Source organism: Geospiza fortis, unplaced genomic scaffold (assembly GCF_000277835.1).
Source record: "Geospiza fortis unplaced genomic scaffold, GeoFor_1.0 scaffold172, whole genome shotgun sequence".
Classification (NCBI taxonomy): domain Eukaryota; kingdom Metazoa; phylum Chordata; class Aves; order Passeriformes; family Thraupidae; genus Geospiza; species Geospiza fortis.
In genome coordinates, this window is record NW_005054309.1 from 1,478,647 (window position 1) to 1,491,384 (window position 12,738).

General features: G+C 45.2%; 1 protein-coding gene across 2 annotated transcripts in view; it reads right to left on the reverse strand.

The window, feature by feature from the left end:
* LOC102040828 (tumor protein 63) overlaps nt 1-12,738 on the reverse strand; it is a 66,719-nt gene that overhangs the window by 19,952 nt on the left and 34,029 nt on the right. For both annotated transcript variants that reach the window (XM_031055448.1, XM_031055449.1), the window contains exon 3: nt 1,327-1,513. In XM_031055448.1, coding sequence (XP_030911308.1) covers nt 1,327-1,513 — 187 coding nt within the window. The remainder of the gene's footprint in view (nt 1-1,326; nt 1,514-12,738) is intronic.

Consider the following 12,738-nt stretch of genomic DNA (forward strand, 5'->3'; position numbering starts at 1 on the left):
AATTACTTCAAGTCTCATTTCCTATTCTTTTTCCTATCAATTGCTAGCCCTCTTCTGCTCTCTTCCATCAGTCTTGAGCCTTAAAAAAAAGAACCAAAAAGCAAAAGAAATACGCATTTAATTAATGGTCAGCTTGAAAAATCATGCTTGCTTACAGCAGCAGCAGAAGGGAACATGATCTTGGTTCCTAGGCCACTATCCAATAATTAAAAGCTTCCTTCCTATGAATTATCTTTAGTGTTTCTACAACATGCAACTAAATTCTGAGGAGAGAAGCCTGCTATGGGTTCATCTCAAGAATTTGTTTTGGGTATTAACTGTTCATTTCCTACTCAAAATACTGACTATTTCTACAGAAATAATTATTTCAGAATAAGAATTTATAAGGTTTTTTTCCCTTTCTTAAAACTTCATTATTGAATGGTGTCAAACCTCAATAAATCCAGTCCTGTCAGAAAAGCACTTTTTAATAAAAAAAACTGCTTTGAGGAACTGTCTCACTCCACTCTTATTATAACACTCCCAAGTCCTTGCTTATTTCTGGGGCTTGTCTAGCTGGCTGCACTGTAACCAGCAATGGGATCCAGACTCCTAAGACATGCTGCTAACTGACACCAACCAGGTTTTTTTACAGTAGAAGATAAATAATGTATGTAGAATAAAACAGATGCTCATCTGAAATTATGTGAACTTAAATGACCAAGGCAAAATGGAACCCTGCCCGTGAGCTTGCAGAACACCAAAGGACATTTTAAAAACAGCTGCTACTTCACCAACACGAGAAGTAAGTAAAAGACTAAAACATTTATACTGAGCTGGGAGTGTCACATGTAGAAGAACGTTGCCTACAGTTGATGCTGGCACTTAGCATTTCCCTGCCAGAGATAAACAGCCCCTCCATCTCTGAGGCGTGGATTAAGGATGGAGATGATATTGCATCCTGTTACTAGATCCCTGTCCCAGCCACATGGAAGCTCATTCCTGAGCACAAGAACAGCTGCTTCTCATTGCAGGAGCAAAAGCAGAGCAGAAAAGGGCTGCCAGAGGGGCAGTGCCTGCCACAGGGACAGACATCCATCTGACCTGGGCAGGCACGAGGTTTATTTCAGTGCTTTCCTCCCAAGGACGAGCGTGCACAGGGACAGCTAAAGCACTGATTGCACGATCCCTCCTTCCAAGCACAGGAAATAAAAAGCTGCACAAGGTGTCACAGGGAGGTCTGTTTCCAGAAGGTTTGCCCTGAAGCTGCTGTCACATCCCTCAGTGGCTGCTCATCAGCCAAGCAGCTCTGCAGAGGGACTGCCAGCACAGCACTGCCCTCCTTACCCTCGTTGAACTCCCGGCTCAGTTCGTGGTTCGGGCAGCGTTTGACCACTTCAGTGACGTGCTCAGCTTTCTTGTAGACTGGCATAGCCCTGATGACAGCTCCCTGAGGCGGCGGGGTCATCACTTTGATCTGGATGGGACACGTCTTGGCAATCTGGCAGTACAGCTTTTTCAGTTCGGTGGAATACTGAATGGGGAACAGAGCAAAAGAGAGTCAGAAGTTCAGCTAGGGATGAAAGCACACGAGGAACATGGAGATGGCTTTGTACATGTAACTGAAAGCACCAGCCACTGGTGCACAGGCACTGCATTTATTTGTACAACAACCATGCTTCCAGAGAAGTGACAAAACCCCTAGACCTTTACCTGCTGTAAATAGCAGAACATAAATCTACATCCTAGCTTCCCCAAAGGCAGAAATCTTCAGATAAAGAGCACTTCATTTACTCGAACAAATAAAGTCTTTATTTCTCTTGGGCACACACTCCCTCTTGCAAAGGACACCCAACACCCACCTAACAAAACAGATGCTATTCTTTTCACAGCATTCTGTAATCCTGGAAGCACTCAAAACCACAGACATAGAAGTGTTTCATCCTGTTTTCTAAGAAGCCCTCCTACTCCTGCAGAAGGATTAAATAAAAACATCAGCCTTGGAACTGAACAGTACTCGAAAACAACACCCTAATCAATTTGAGATTTATACGAAATCTGACATTTCAGACATCTTTTAAGATCATCTCCTACATCTACTAAACATTTCTATAGTAATCCCCCCACTTCTGAACACAAATCATTATATCCAAAAATGAGGTAAATAAAATCCAGTATTTTGTTTTTCAAAGGCCAGAAGAGTTGAACAGCCCAAAGGCCAGCCCACAGTGACCATAACCTAGAGCATAACCCAGCAGCTGGCTCCAAAGGGGAGGTTGTGACATGCAATGAGCACTTGGAACAGAACAAGATGCTCTTATTCACTGTGCTAATGTGGAGCATATTAGATTTCTCTTAAGATGTTCTCCACTACAACAGTAAACTAATGCAGCATTTTCGTGGAGTGTGTTCACATCTGGAAATCTTAACTCAGCAAAACATCAAGGCTGAAGTTGGTGGTTTCTTTTCAAAATCCCTCACCAAAATAAAAGCATCTCCTTAGCAGGGAGGATGGCAAGGAAAGTCCCAAGTGGTTCAGTACTGGACAACCTAAACCCATTTTCCTGGATATCTCCCATGAAGCAGACTGTCCAGTCTTCCCTCCTGTATAAGGCTGTTCCAAAACACGGCAGGTTTTTCAGAACCCTGCTCCAGAGGCATTCAGTTTTCTCCTGGTATTCAGACATTTTTGAGTGCGGAGCTCTCCCTGTAACAACCTAACCCACAGGAATTGCTGGCATTTCCCCATCTCTGTGTCCTCAGTTCTTGCAGACAAAGAAAAGTGAAAGCCCCAAGGTGGTTGTTTCCTCACAGGAAAAGGTCTCTAGCAGCCCTGGGCCAATAGAGCCCCATTCCCAGCTGTTCAAACACAGCAGTGACAGGTTCATACTGGTCAGGAGCACCTTGTGGCCATGGACCCCACTGGGACAGGGAGAGCCAGCGCGTGGCAAGGGTGGGTGGCAGATGATGCAGCAGGAAAAGGATTAGCTAGTGATAGTCAGGGATTATTTGCACTTCAGAGTGTACACACTGCTAACATAGGAAAAACCAAACTTGCAAGAGACACTGGGTAGGAGAGAGGGATTAAACATAAGCCAAGCCAGTCCCTTCCCTCCTCACTCAACACCATCCTGCCATGTGGCAGAAAAGATGCTACAGGTATTTAAGATACAAAAAAAGATTTCTTTAAAATGCAAAGGCCAAATTGTGCAATGTATTTTATGTGCCTGCAGGCTAGAGATTAAGCCCACAAAGGATTTACCCAGCCTGCGGAAACGGGGAACATGCCAAACAATTACAAAAAAAAAAGTTGCGAAACACATCTAGATGGTGATTTGTATCATACATCTTTTAAACCTGAAATTCCTTATTGTTTTTTAATTAAAAAGCAATTCCTTACTGAAGGTAAGAGTGAGCTCACCATGTTGTCCTTCCATCTCAAGAGGTAGAAAAAGAATCACTTGTATTTGAAAAGGAAGAAAACCTGTAAAGCACTGTTTCCTTCAACACGTCAGTTTGCTCATAGCACTGTGAAGGTTTCAAGGACAGAAAGCCTCAAAAATCTCAAAAAGCCAACTAATCACTTCGATGCCTTAACATCACTGAAGCATAAAGAATTGGGCACCCAGAGGTGATGGGCTGAAATACAAGCATAAATATTGAAGAGCAGGGGTGCACAGAGGGCATGGCATATGCCAGGAGGCAACGTGTCCAGTGTCTGCAGGCATCCAGAGAATTGAACAGATGGAAAGAGATACACACCCTCAGTCACTGATCAGGACTCGTGGTGCTGACTGTAATTTTACATATACTATCTTCAAAGACAGAAAGCTGGGGTCACAAGAAAGGGGAAAACCAAAAATCACTGCTTTCAGAAGGACTGAGGTGTACCCAAAACCAGCACAAATGCTGAGGCTCGTGATCAAACAGCACAGCCCCTCTGTGAGCAGAGAAAGGGATCTGCTCTTCATCCACCCTTTGGCACACCAACTGTTGGACCCCTTTGGCTACAACCAGCAAGGAAGGCATTGGATCTACATCCTAAATTCACAAAAGCAAAACAGCCAAGAGCAAATGGGTTATGATGAACAAGTCTATCCAACAAAGAAACATGGGGCAGACTCAAGAGCTGCAGGTTCTGGCCAACAACTTGAACTTAGCATGTCAGGAGAGGAGGTAACCAGGAGCCCACCTCTGCCCCGGAGCACAGTCAGGACGTGGGAAGATTTAGTGGCAGTGCCCAGCAGAGTCAAAAGAGGCAACGAGGGCTGAGCTGCCTTTCTGTCACCTGACTGCAAGAGGAGTTCAAGCCTCTCAGGCACTGCACAGGGCTTGGGGACATGGCATAGAGCCATGATTTCACATCTACCCCAGGCACAGCCGCCTGTGAGCGTGTAATCGCTGAAGGGACAGTCATTTAACACCGGTGTAAATCTGTCCACGGGGTACCTCCTGTCAGACAGAGACAGCTTGAGTTTCCCCACCCCGCCAACTTTGCTGCAACCAGGAGTAACCTGATGCACAGCCATTTACTGGCATAAATAGATGCCAACAACGAGGTCATAGTGACTTCGTCCTGGATCAGTGATAATCGCTATATCCACAGAGGAAGACAGGATATTGTATATAGATTTCAAAGCAAAGGCACTTCAGAAAGAAAACCCGAGGCAGAAGCTGTCTGTGCACTCAGATAGTGCCTGAAAGCAAGGATCACCCTCTTGGCACAGATGCTGCTCCTCAGTGGTTCCACCCCACCCCACCTGCAGGAGGTGACAGTCCCCCTGCTCACCATCTTGCTGTGAACTGATGCTGCATGAGGGGTAAGATCATGAGCAATTCCCAGAAACCCAAAGCATGACTATTAATCAAGACACTTGAGCAGGAAAACTAAATTAATTAGGAGTACCAATATAAAAAATGAGTTTGACCAAACAAAAAAGCCTACCAGGTAACAAGATGACAACAACCATTATCTAGAGTAGGAACAAAACTGTGAGGAGCCTGAGGAGTGCAACACCACTTCCATCAGAGAACAGACCTGAAAGCCATTTAAAACAAAAGAGCTGAGCCTGAAAATGTGTTATCTACTCAAGAGGGAGAGGAAAGAGCTTTGGCAGTGGACTTTTCCTTGGAGTTTGACTGCTGCCTGTCAGAAATTGAGCATTTTGCTTAATAATACATTTTAAAATGAAAGATGCAAACGTTCCAGGGCCTGCAGCTCTGCTCTCCCCACCTGCCTGTGCAGACATACTGTATTACCCACTCTTGGCACCCTGGCTGGTAATTCAGTATCACAATACACACGCCAGCTACCATCAGGCAACACCTGTCTGATTTCTTAGTAAGCCCCTTCTACTGAAGGTGTGTCAACAAAGAAATGAAAGGCAAAAACAAAACACTTCTTGACTCTCAAATGGAGAATTTTTGCTAGAAGGGACTGTAGTCTCCTGAAAGGAAGTGCTCAGTGTAATACAAGCCACAATGGCTTTTTACTGCGTACTCAATTCCTCTGCAAAACTCAGATGCAGTGAAATCCCCCAAACACTACTTTCGAAATCTACCTCTAATATCTGTTTCACCATCCGATCCAGCAGAGGGATTATGGCTTCTAAATCTTTAAAAGGAGTGGGATTCAGTCAGCTCTACAAATGCTGACGGATGTCAGCTTGAAGGTGATCCCAGAGGTTGGCTTAAGGCATTACAGCTCCCTGAGCCCCTCCTGCTCACATCAACAGGTCTTTCAAATCTTTTGCAAGCTTCTTTCAAGCAGTCATGTTTTAGTTCAACTCAGTTAACTAGATTCATTTTACTTGATGTTTTCAAAGCTGTCAATCAGCTATGCTTTCTCCTGGACAAAATTAACTCCCTAAGAAGGGGAAAAAAAGAACAGGTTAGAAGAGTGGGAATGGAATACCTACCTGCACTAAAGTATTCACAGGTGAAAACAAGGAGAGTCACAAAGAAATAGAAAATAATTTGAACATGTTTTAATTATTTAGGAGAACAAAAGGCAGTGGGAAGAAAGGAAGCTACCAACTAAGAACAAAAACTGAAATTTACACAACTACTTTAAACATTTTTGCTATGCTTGACCAGGATTTAACTTTTCATTTACACAAAACTGCTGGAAGCATGTGGGGGCACATCAAACACATATACACATGCACACACACTCTTAGGAACCAACTCGAACCCAGAGGACACTCAGTGAAAGAGGAGTGATGCACGCATGGACATCTCCTTCCAGATTTAACCTTCAGCACAACCTTAACCACATGGCTTGTGAGCTGACTTATTGCAGTTTGAAGTCCTCTGTCTCACCAGGCTCCAGAGAAAAGTGGACAGCTTGCTGCTAGTGGGTATAGCTGGCATTCAAACCATGGATGGGCACGGCTAATAGGTCCAGTGATACAGATCCACCAGGTGTGGCAACAACCCCCAGCCTCAAGCCCCGGGCACCAGGGAGCCAGGCACACCTTCGAGCATCCCCATCTGCAAGGGAAGCTCCCGGAGCACGGGAGCAGGAGGGGATGCTAATGCACCCCACCAGTGCTTTGCAGGCATTCACCAAATTTCTCCACCCTGGGGCAAAGGAAAAACCATGTCACACTCTTTTCCCTCTTGAGGAAGGGCAGTGAATCACCCAAGGGCGTTCGCCTTCGCGAAGACTTAAACTTCATTTTCCCCTGGGGCTCTTCTGCCTCCTCCCCCTCCCCAGCATCCCCCCGCGCCGGGGGGGAGCGAGCAGGGCTGTGCGGGGCCCGGAGCGCACAGCGCAGGGCAGCGGGCACGGGCAGCGCGGGGTGCCCGGGGTGGGCGGCACTCCCAGCCGGCAGCTGCTGCGCCTGCAAACCTTAGCGAAAAAATAAATATATGGGTGCGCGCGTGTGTGCTGACCTGCTTAGGTAAACGGGCAAGGGGAGGGGTGGCAGGGAGGAGAGCGCAGAAACGTAGCCTGCGGACAGGGATTCAGGAGCCGCTCCCCGGCTGCCGGCACCGCGCTGCTCCTGCACAGCCCCCCGAGCTCCTCCGGCCCCGAGGCACCGCAGGGCAGCGAGGGGGAACAGCAGCTCTGCCCCTCTGCAGAGGCACAGCCACCTCTGGCCTTGGCACACTGACAGCTCCGCGCTGCCCTGCCCGCAGGAGCTCCCTGAGAGCAGCACTGCCCGGCACCACCGCCTGCCAACACACCCCGACTCGGAGGGTGGGATGAGAAGGGGACTTGCCCACTTGGATATGGTGTAGAAGACCCCCTGAAATTCCCAAAAGTACCGAATTGAGAGCATCTGCTAGATTCTCACATCTTTAGGATGATAAAGATAATTCCTTCATATGACAATATTCAGCATCTCACTAGAGGCTCCCCAGGGGTTTTAACTCAAAACTGCCTCCATCAGGATGTATTGCCTCTACCTAACCCTGTCAGCAAAGCCACGATAGTAACAGAAGAACAACTGATAATTTCCCATACTGCTTTTGCACTATGAAACTATTGTAACTGAAAACTTCACATATATCAGCTTTTACATTTCAGTTTCATATCTACAGACTTACTTCTTCAACAAATGAAAACCTCTTAAGGTTCAGCTTGAAAACCATTTTAAAAACAAACAACAACAAAGATTCAACTGAAAAGTAACCTGTATCAAGAGGAAAAAACCTCAAATCAAAAACTTTGGAGGCAAGCTTTACACATTTTTGATAGGAAGTGATAGGTGTAAAAGAAGGCTTTACTGTCTGGTTTTGCGAGTTCTCTTCCTTTGCTAGTCTATTATTTAAATATTTTTGAAATTAATTTATTTAAAAACCAAAATCATAAGACTCCTGCAGTAAAATGACCTTGGCTTGTGCAGCCAGCTCACACACTGCTTGTATATTGTGTCCAGTTTCTCTGCCAGTTTCTAAATCAAAACTTTAACAGTAGCAAACAAGTTTCAGATGCTATCAATGTGTAGTAATTTACATTTCCAATAGATTGCTTTGCAGAAGAAATTTTTTGAGGTAGAAGTATGAAATGAGAGCAAATCTGCTAAAAGGCAAGCTGATCTGCTGCTGAACATCTTCCTCAATATCTACATCTGCCAGCAACTTCTCCAGTATGAATGCACAACAAATAATCAACCTATTTGCCTACCACAGAAGATACAACATTAAGAAACATACACTATAGGAAGTTCACTCTCATTCTACCCAAACTCACCTACAGGCCAGGATATGTTAAATTCCAGCAGAATAGTGAGGGGTGATCAACGTTAGTCTAAAGAATTACTTAAAATTGGATCTGGGAAACATCCACTTCAATTATTAAGAATTAATTAGTAAGCCAACAAAATTCAACAGTAAAATTTTGAATCATTACAGTGATTGTCAAAGCAGCTTTATGGATAACTCCACTGCATTTCTTCCCTCCTCCTACAGGCCTGCTACTCTCAAAGACACATGGCTACTTCACATCCTCCTAGCCGGAGGGTAACCCACTGCTAACAAAGCACTACACTGGAGTTACAAATATTTGCATCTCTATAAAATACACACACCTGCTTGCAGGTAATGCAAGTGAGTGGACAGTACACATATGACCACATGTTTGCCTACATGAAACTAAGCTGATTGTATGACCTCAAGTGTCAGAGCAGCAGAACACTCAACAGTGACATAACCAGCAATAGTCCTTCCAGGCAATTCTACTCATTACACCAGAATGAATACTCCAATGCTGCAGGCAAAAACCTCCAGGACTTGATTTAGTAAAAAAATCTTCAGCATACGCTTAACTTTTGGTAGCACTGTTAACCACTGCCTGCTCAAGCCAGTGTGCCTCTGTGTAAGGGAATTTGTGAGCTCAAACCTGAATTTAAGATCTGATTCAACCTGTATTTTAATGAAAATCTGACTTCTGTTATAAAGGACTCCAGGAATTACCTGAGAAGAACATATTTAGGCTCCCAACAGCAAAACCTTCCCATCACATACTGCTCCTGACTCACATGCCTTGGCCTCTGATACTGAGCTCCAGAACCTGTTCTGCTCATGGACTACCAGGTTGGCCATTTCAAACCTCCTCCTAGCTTGGTGTGGGGGATTCAACTTTCTTACAGTCACGTGTTCCAGGCTCAGCCAAAGAGGAAAGCTGCTGTGTGTTTCCCATTGGCCCTCCAGATCTCATCTGTTTCAAGTTCGCATGTTTCAGCACGCTCCATCCTACCAGCCAAACTCCAAAAACTCTAATCAGCTAGAGGAAACATTGTCTGGAGTAACCAGACACCAATTTTTAGTGCATCTCCCTGTCACTTTTGTCCCCTGCTGAAAGTCAAAGGGTGATGAACTCAACCATGAGGGAAGAAGCACAGCAATACATAAAGGTTGCTCAATTAAGACAAAGTAAACAGCAAAGCAAAAATCCCAAAGCTCTCAAAAATTAGTCTGCTCCCACCAATTCTAACCTGGTTCCAAAAGCACGAGTCAGCAGTAGAAGTCCCAGACAAGCAGGTCAGATCTTGCAGCCCCATAGAGAGTAGATAGAGGCTTTGGGTCCTCTGCAATTTCTGACACAGCCACAGATTCAGGTGGCTCCACACCAGCTAAAGATCAGGGGAAGAAGCAGGGTACAAGCAAATGCCCAGTGTAAGACGTTAGTACAAAACCCCTTTTAGTTCCTTCATCTGCAAATAAGGGGATTTCGTTAGTAACTCAGAGGAAAGTGAATGAGTCACTTGTACAGTATCTATTACACGAGAGGGGAGCCAAGCTGGACAAGAGAACACATCAAAAAAAAAACAAAAAACTAACAAAACAACAAAGTTGGTCTGGCAATATACTCTATTCAATCAGCAACATCCTAAGCCTGCACATTAGTGTCAGAGTCAGGCTCAGAACTATCAGGCACTCTGCCACAGACTGCACCAGCCATTCAACACCCTGGGAAGCAGGACACTTTACTAGATGGTGACAGATTTCCACCCAAATTCTGGCTCATGCCAAAGGACTGGCCTACTTGTAAAATACCACAGGGTCAGCACGTTGTGAGGGTAAGAGTATTCATGTGAAATACTGGCCCAGCTTCCTAGCTGGGGCACGGACAGGGTCACAGGAGATGCAAACCAGTCTTTGCACATTCATTCTGATACAGGGAAGAAAGTTCAAGCAATTCTAAGCTAAAAACAGGTTTAGTGTCCTGTGACCTCTCATACTAAACACCTTTGCCCAGGTACATTTTCTATCCTATTTGTTCTTTCTTGACTTAAGTTTCAGACTCAATGTATTTACAAAACGGGCAAATAATCCCTGAAGAACTTCACATACAAATCATTTGTATTTTTTTCTTTGCCTTCCTACAGTGCTACGGCTGTTGTGCTGTGACCAAGTGCAGGACTGCTCCCTCACTGTTTCTGGACGGGGAACTGGCCAATGCACCCTGTGGAGCAGGGCTGGTAGCTTACTGGGAGGCCAAGGGGCTCACCTGTGAACTGGAATAAACCAAGGGGCCACCAACCAAGTCAGTAGATGAGTGCCCTTATGGATGTGCACTCTCAACAAAGACCAAATGGCTCAGATAGACAAAGGTGATCCCCCTTCTCCTACTCACTTGGCTTCCCTCCTGTTTATTCCACCCGAGGGAAGGTGTGGATACCTCTCCACTTCATCCTTCTAATAGACTATTAATCACACTGATGGGAGGCGATGGAAGGGAAGACAGAAAGTATTAAATCTGACAGGCTCTCAGAGTGGCAATGCCAGTGAAATGCATCATTAAGGTGAGTAATTTTCCTGTTTACTTCATAGGTTCTAAGCCCCCCCCGCTCCTTCCTCCCTGCCTAGATGTGGGCAGGACCCATCAAGGCAAAGCTTTGGAAGCAAGCAGCAGCGTCCCCAATTTCTACATAAATGCTGCAGGCCAAAGAGCAAAGGCAAGTTCCAACTGAGTCCTTGACAGTAATCAAGCACTGCGGCGCCTCTGGTCTTGTCTTGTGCATACCTTGCAAGTAGCATCATGTCTTCCCAGGGAGATTTCACTGGCACAGCACGCAAGCGCCTTGTTCCTTGGCTTCTATCTCAGAAAAAGAAAGTCCTGAAAACACACACACACGCCCCTGCTTTTCTGCTCCAAGGAAGACCATTTCCCTCTAAAGAGTCAGTGCACTGTTACAAGTCCTTTCAGAACAAACGTATGAATTCACCAGAAATCTCTTTTGTTCCCGTGCAGAAAGGATAGTGCCAGACCCTTGCCAAAATGGCATTGAGTCTTCTCTGTTAACGTCCAGGAAACTATCCTGAGTCAGATCTTATTACATTTTAAGCTAAGTGCAAGTACCAGCAAGTCTCTTCCATGATAACAGCCAGGGCCTGTCCCATTTCCTGATCACATTACACTCAACTTCCAGAATTACATCTATGCAAATATTGTTCTCCTGCTTGTTGAGCATTTCATTGATAATTAAAGTGAAAAGTCAGCAAAGCTTTTCTGTCCAGGATGGTGAGCAAGGCAACAAACTTGCACCAAGCAGGAACAAATGTTCTTCCCATGCGTGAAGACCAGCAGAAAAGGGCCCTCTCCTTCTCCTAGGCAACAGGAAGTCCAGACTGAACCAAACCATTTCTGCAAACATCACTGTTTTCTGGAATTACTGACCCAACGAGGCCATACTCTAGATCTGAGTCACAGTGAAAACATAAGGATTAGGAAAGACAAAAATTAAACCTAACTGAGCAAGCCATAAAGATGCAGGAACTCAGATCTTAGGTCAATAAAGCATGACAGCAGCTCCAGAATATTTAGGATGAATGGTGACTAAGTCAAACCTTTAAACCTTTTATTCATACAATTAAGCTTTGGGGATAAATGACAAGAAAGTCAGCTATTACCAGCATTTGCAGAATTCTGGGATCTCTATTTTACCCAGTTCTTCCTCCTCAGCCTTTTCTTTCCATCCTCAATGACCTAGCTAAGCACAGTCCTTGAGTCAACTCATGTGGTTTCTCCTGAGCCTACTTTCAAAGTCAAGACATGATTCAGCAAGGTGTTTAAGCAGATGCCTACCTTTAAGGTTGGGAGCAGCCTTGCTGACTCCAACAGAACCCAAGAGATTTCACTGGGAATATTCACGTGCTAGAGGTTATGCACTCACTCAAGTGCCTTACTGAACTGAGACCTTGATTTTCCTACGTACCGTGGGAAACAATTCACCAAGTTCCACGCTGAGGAACACAGCAGAGCTGCTGCAGCAGCCATCAGGACATTCCCTGCTCAAAAACACAGCACCTCACCTCCAGCCAGCCAGTGAGGTCAATGCTGTGGCATCTTCTCTGCTAGGAAGATCAACAAGCCCATGCCATGTTTGGGGTACTCCTTCATTTTTGTCTCATACTCCCTGGAGCTGTACAGCTGCAGCAAAGGAAAGAAAGCTGTCCCACAGAGCAGCATACAGAAAGGGAGGAGGGCTTGCAATGAGGTCAGAAAATGTTAGCAGCAGTCCTTCCTACCCCTCAGAGAAATAACTAATCTTCAGTTTTGCATCTCCTACCCCCTCTAAGAGTAGAATGTAAAACCACATCCCAGTGGACATGCAAGCCAAAGGGAATTGTGGAGTAACATGACACAGAAGAAATGGAAGGCTTGGACACAGGATAGTCTGGATCTCTGATTTTTAGGCTGCTTTGAAATTTCAGCAAGCACAAATGTATAAAATGAGCTTGCATGGAGCTGGATGCACTTCACAGGCAGATCTACAAAAGCCTGCTAGGTAAACTCCAAAGGAATGA